Source organism: Chrysochloris asiatica, unplaced genomic scaffold (genome assembly GCF_000296735.1).
Source record: "Chrysochloris asiatica unplaced genomic scaffold, ChrAsi1.0 scaffold00162, whole genome shotgun sequence".
Classification (NCBI taxonomy): domain Eukaryota; kingdom Metazoa; phylum Chordata; class Mammalia; order Afrosoricida; family Chrysochloridae; genus Chrysochloris; species Chrysochloris asiatica.
In genome coordinates, this window is record NW_006408680.1 from 5,725,417 (window position 1) to 5,731,035 (window position 5,619).

The 5,619-nt window shown below is 54.0% G+C and overlaps 1 protein-coding gene across 3 annotated transcripts in view; it reads right to left on the bottom strand.

The window, feature by feature from the left end:
* The window catches only part of RPS6KA2 (ribosomal protein S6 kinase, 90kDa, polypeptide 2), a 331,396-nt gene that overhangs the window by 4,163 nt on the left and 321,614 nt on the right, over window positions 1–5,619 (bottom strand). For all 3 annotated transcript variants that reach the window (XM_006871180.1, XM_006871178.1, XM_006871179.1), the window contains 3 exons: window positions 4,290–4,448; window positions 2,214–2,375; window positions 1,706–1,782 (listed from right to left, as the gene is read on the bottom strand). In XM_006871180.1, coding sequence (XP_006871242.1) covers window positions 1,706–1,782; window positions 2,214–2,375; window positions 4,290–4,448 — 398 coding nt within the window. The remainder of the gene's footprint in view (window positions 1–1,705; window positions 1,783–2,213; window positions 2,376–4,289; window positions 4,449–5,619) is intronic.

The window sequence follows — 5,619 nt, forward strand, 5'->3', positions numbered from 1 at the left end:
CCTTGAGTGGCAGTCTGTGAGCCTGGTGACATGTCAGGCATATTGTGACCTAAGACCTCCTGAGGGGCAGGAGCTGCTGTGCTCCTGTCTTAGGAATGCAGTGCCCAGATATGGCCCAGGTCCACAAGCTGCTCTCCTCGAACTGTGGACACTCAGACCATGCTCATGAACTCCCTCATGAAGGCTGTGTGAGAAGTGAGCCCATCTCATGACTCTTGGTGTCCATCTACTGTAGGACTGATGGTCTGGGGTGCTTGTTTGCCTCTTCTCAAGAGTTTGATGAACTCAAAACCACTGGGAAGCTCTGGCTCTCTGGGCCACAGACCTTCACAGGTGGAAGGAACCTTGTGCCACACTCCGTGAAGGTCAAGGGGCTGGCCCAGAATTCAGAGCTAGTGAATGACGGCATTAACACTGCAAATGAGACATCCAATGTCACATCCAGTCCTCTGTTCATAACGCCAAGGTTGTGGGTTACAGTGCCTTATGCGCTGTGCCTGTGAACATGATGTCTGTGGACGCAGGGGCTTTGATGATGTCATTATTGAGGTTGACAAGCAGTCACACAGGTGTAGGGTGGGTTCTAATCCCATCTGAATGGCATCTTTATTCACAGGAGAGGAGACCCGGACACACAAAGGAAGACAGTCACAAAGGTGAGGACAGAGGCTGCGATTGGAGGGATGGAGTTACAAGTCGAGGAACCTGGGGTCACCAGGAGCTGGAGGGACAAGCAGAGATCTGAGCCAGCCCCCAGAGCTGTTGTGGGAAGCTAGCCACTTTCTGGTGCTTGGTCCCAGCAGCTTTATGACACAGTATTGATACACACAGAGTCACGGACTGCTGGTCTCTTCAAAGTCACTGCTTGACCCGAAGTTTCGTGGATGCCTTCTGGCTCGAGACCACGTCTCTAAGGAACGGAGGAGCCCTTGACCAGAGAGTGGCTCAGTTCCAGGCAGAAATGGCATGCTGTCTGTCACCAGGCTCCGAGGCCCAATGTGTGTGCACGATCCTCTAACGCCTCTTCTCCACCTTGTCTTCTGGTTGTGCTGAAGGGACTGAGGAGGCTTGAAAGAACTCGCTCAAGAGCTGCGGGTGATTCCATGTGCACGGTGCTTGCATGTGCGGGTGATTCCATGTGCACGGTGCTTGCTTATGGCCACACCAGGCAGAGTCCCATGCAGCAGACTGCCAGGAGCCGGCCACTAATGGAGTCTCAGTGCTGGACCATCACTGGCCTGTGTGGTGTATACACTTATGGAGCCCCGAGTGATCAGCCCATCACCTGGCCAGCATGGCGTGGTCACTGATGGCTGCCTCCTAGTGACTGGTCCCTTACCCAGCAAGCATGGTGTACACTGTGGCTGGCTCTCTCCCTGGCCAGCGTGGTGGTGTATACACACGGCCAGCGTGGCGTGGTTTCAGTGATGGCTGCCCCTCCCAGTGGCCGGTCCCTTACCCGGCCAGCATGGTGCACACTGTGGCTGGCTCCCTCCCCGGCCAGCGTGGTGGTGTATACACCCGGCCAACGTGGCGTGATCTCAATGATGGCTGCTGATGGCTGCCCCCCAGTGGACGGTTCCTTACCCGGCCAGCATGGTGTACACTGTGGCTGGCTCCCTCCCCGGCCAGCGTGGTGGTGTATACACCCAGCCAGCGTGGCGTGGTCTCAATGATGGCTGCCCCCCAGTGGACGGTCCCTTACCCGGCCAGCATGGTGTACAGCAAGATCCCCAGACTCCACACATCGCACGCTGCGTCGTAGCCTTGCCGCTTCAGGACCTGGAAGGGTGGAACAGACAAGAGGTGAGGATGTCCTTACAGAGGACCAGAGCAGGGCAGGTGGGAGGGGTGGGGGGCAGTGTCCTGACTCACTGAGTTGCCCTCTATCAGCCACCACACCACAAGAGACCCCCGAGAGGACAGGGACTATTTCAGTGTCAGACAGAAAAGCATGACCCTATCTCAGGATCATGTATGTTACAAGAGGACGGTCCCACAGTTGTGTTCAGTGTAATCACAGAGAAAGGGCCTTGCCCTCGGCTGCTGAACTCAACGGAGCAGCTGGAACTGTGAGGAGCAGGGCCAGGTAAGTCTGCGGTGCACCTCCGCTGACAGACCAAACTCCCTGCTACTTAAGGAGGAAGGAGAAGTCAGAGCTCTCTAGGGGCCTGATGGGTCTACTCCGTCCCCCCGGGCTGAAGGTTTCCCACCTCAGGGGCAACAAAGTTGGCTGTGTAGCAGGGTGTCATCAGCAGACCATTTTCAGCACGCAGCTGCTTAGCAAATCCGAAGTCACAGATGCGGATGGACTCAGGGTTTCCTGACTTGTCCATGTACAGGATGTTACTGGGTTTCAGGTCTCTGTGCACCACCTGGAAGAGAAGGACAGCCATCACTAATAGGGACAGAGGGCCACAGAGGAGCGGGACGGGAGGACACTTGCAGAAAGGCACGGCTGGTTTTGGGATCGGCGATTTTGAGCAAATCTGGCCCAGGATGCTGTCTTTTTCTCCGGCTCTTTCCCCCACACTGGCGCTCACACCCGAGGACCCAGCATGGGCACTGTGCTGTGGATGGATGTCTGAGCTAAGACATCAATAAGCACCCGTCTAAGGAGCTCTGGTAGCGTAGTGGTTATGAATGGGGCTGTGAACCACAAGGTCAGCAGTTTGAAACTACCAGCTGCTCCGTAGAAGAAAGATGAGGCTTTCTACCCCTGTAAAGATTTACAGCCTTGGAAACCCTGTACAGGGTCACTATGAGTCGGAACCGACTCGATGGCACTTCACAACAACAAGAAGAACAAGATAAGGGACAGGCTGACTGAAGCCCCTGCATGGAAAAACCATGTGGCAAGTCCAGATGGCTGGGATCCTAAGGCCTGTAACACGATGTCCATTCAGTGAAGCGCTGAGCTTGCTGAGCACCCCGTGCAGAGTACTGGCATTAGATGGCTGCACTAGATCACTTGGCTGCATGTGTTGTCAGGGATGTGCATGTGTGCTGGAGGCACGAGGGTGGTAAGGGGGCTCCTTGAGGACCAGTGTCCAAATACATGTGGGGTCAGAGACCTGCCAAGGCAAGTGGCTCTGCAGGGCAGACTGTGCTTCCCTCTGGAGGGGATAGAGGAACGCGGTCATGACACGCAGTGTACCTTCATAAAGCCACGTCTCTGCTTTCTAGTAAGTTCCAAAGACAGGACACACAGCGAGCCACAAGCCCAGCCTCGGGCCCCCCAGCCTGACTACTGCAGAGGCCCTGTGCCCAGGGAACCTTTACTTTCAGTTCCATTCTCTTCCTCGAGTATTTTGCAAAGATGCAAAAACCATCCTACAAAGGGCTGCCCCTGAGGTTGTCTGCTCTGGGAGAACCTGGAAATGTGTCATCCTCTCAGCCCACCAGGGGACCCCTCTGAGAGGACCCCGGATGGTTTGGGAAGAGTATTCTGCTCAGATAAGACGACAATGCATCGGGCATTGTCAGGACAAGACAGAGGGGGAGGAGGGGGTGAGACGATGTGGGTCTGTGGTGAAGAACCCCACTGCTTGGCTTGGATCCTGCACCTGCCTTTTCTTACAGCACATCTCAGAGAAGAGGCAGGCTGCGTTGCACACACCCACAATCAAGCGAAGATGTCACTCAAGCATGTCACACGAATGCTGCGCTTTCCCAGTGCATAGAAAACTGACGTTGTAGTTCACTCAGGGTGTGACCACAAGAACAAACTGCAAGCGTGTGAGAAAGACCAGATGTGACTGAGAGACATGAAGACAGCACACGTTGTTGGGAAACTGACACCAACAGCACTGTAGGACAGAGTTGCTAAAGACCTTCGATTTGTGAACAACGCAAATGGCTCTGCAACACGCAACAGTGAAGCGAAAAACCAAGACCCCTCACCTTCCTGTGCACTAGTCCCCACACCTGTAAAACGGGTCTCTGCAGAGTCAGGCTCAGAGATAGGAAGAGCACTTGGAACACTAAAGACGTCCCTAACTGTCCTCTTCTCTGCTGGATTCCTTCGTATCAGTTAGGAAGCAGTTTTACAGCTGGCAGGTCATGGAAAGTCTACACTTCCCATCACCAAGACTAAAGTATTTCTACCTGCAAACTGGTCCACCAAATGTAATTTCTTTCCCTACCTCCCATAGACACCCACGTGTAAGAGTGACTGTAAACCCTCATGACGACTCAGGCAGGCAGTGGGGACCCATGGAGCAGCTCAGTTCCCAGCTCACAGGCTGTAAAGCCTCTACTGACTAGCGTGTGTTCGGAGGTCAGCGTACCCCCTGTGAGTGCAGGTAATCCATGGTCTTGGTGATGGTGCACAGCACGTCACTGGCCTCACGTTCCGAGAAACACCGCTGCCGCAGAATCCGGTCCAGAAGCTCCCCGCCCCGCATCAACTCCATCACCAGGTACACGTACCTCCCATCGTCGTAGACCTGCGGGTGGGTGGGTGGGGACACGGGGCTCAGGCACATACCCAGGCACACATGCCCCTGTGTGCTGTCCACCCAGAAGCCTGCCTCCAAATGTGGATGAGTGCTTACTCCAGAAATGGGAGTTCAGGGAGAAAAGGATTCCTGTGTGGCCGGGGAACAGCAGCCGATGCTGCAGAAACTGTCGACTGTCCCCAAAGGGGCTCTGCTTAGAAATCCCATGCTCACGCCCTGCTGCCACAGTGATCACTGGACGGTCTCAGCAGAGCTTACACACTCAGAAAGACTAGGAAGAAAGACCTGGCAATCAACCCATGAAAACCAGCCAGCAGATCTCAGTCCTGGGGATGAGCAGGGCCAGGCGGCATTGTGGTCACCGGGAGCCAGGGGTCAGCACCAGTGACCACACATACAATGAGTCAGTGAGCTGGAGAGCCACGAGGAGATTGTTCTTAGAAATAGCTATTGTGTTCTTTGCCGTTAATGTTCTTTTATGACTTTTTCTTGTTGCATTGTAGGTACCCTTTTATAGATCATGAATATTGAACTCTTGTCTGACCTGCTTTCAGTGGAAGTGAACTTTCTCATGACAATGCCCAGCCTCAGTGAATTAATTTAACAATTGAGAAGGTGCGAGTGGAGTCCACTGTGGTACTGTGGGCTAAGCACTGGACGGAAAGGTCGGTTTGAACTGCAAGGTCCGTGGTTCAAGCTCACCAGCCGCTCCTTGGGTAACATATACAGGGTCGCTATGAGTCAGAACCGACTCGGCGCCACTTAACAACAACAGCAGGAGGGTGTAAGTGAAGATGATGAGAGTTTGTTTCACATACTTAGGACATGTTAGAGCAGAGACCAGTCCCTGGAGAAGGACTTGGCAAAAGTGAAAACAAGGAATAAATACTCTCAGTGAGATGGATCGGTACAGTGGCTGCAATAGTGGACTCACAGGTGAGAACAGCTGTGAGGCTGGCAGACGACCGGGCAGCATTTTGTTCTGTTCTGCACGGGGTCTCTGTGAGTGGGAGCTGACTCCACGGCACCTAACAACAGCGGTGTGTATACGCGTGTAGATGCATGTGCAGAGCTGACTCTCCATGGCACCTAACAACAGCAGTGTGTATACATGTGTAGATGCATGTGCAGAGCTGACTCCACAGCACCTAACAACAGC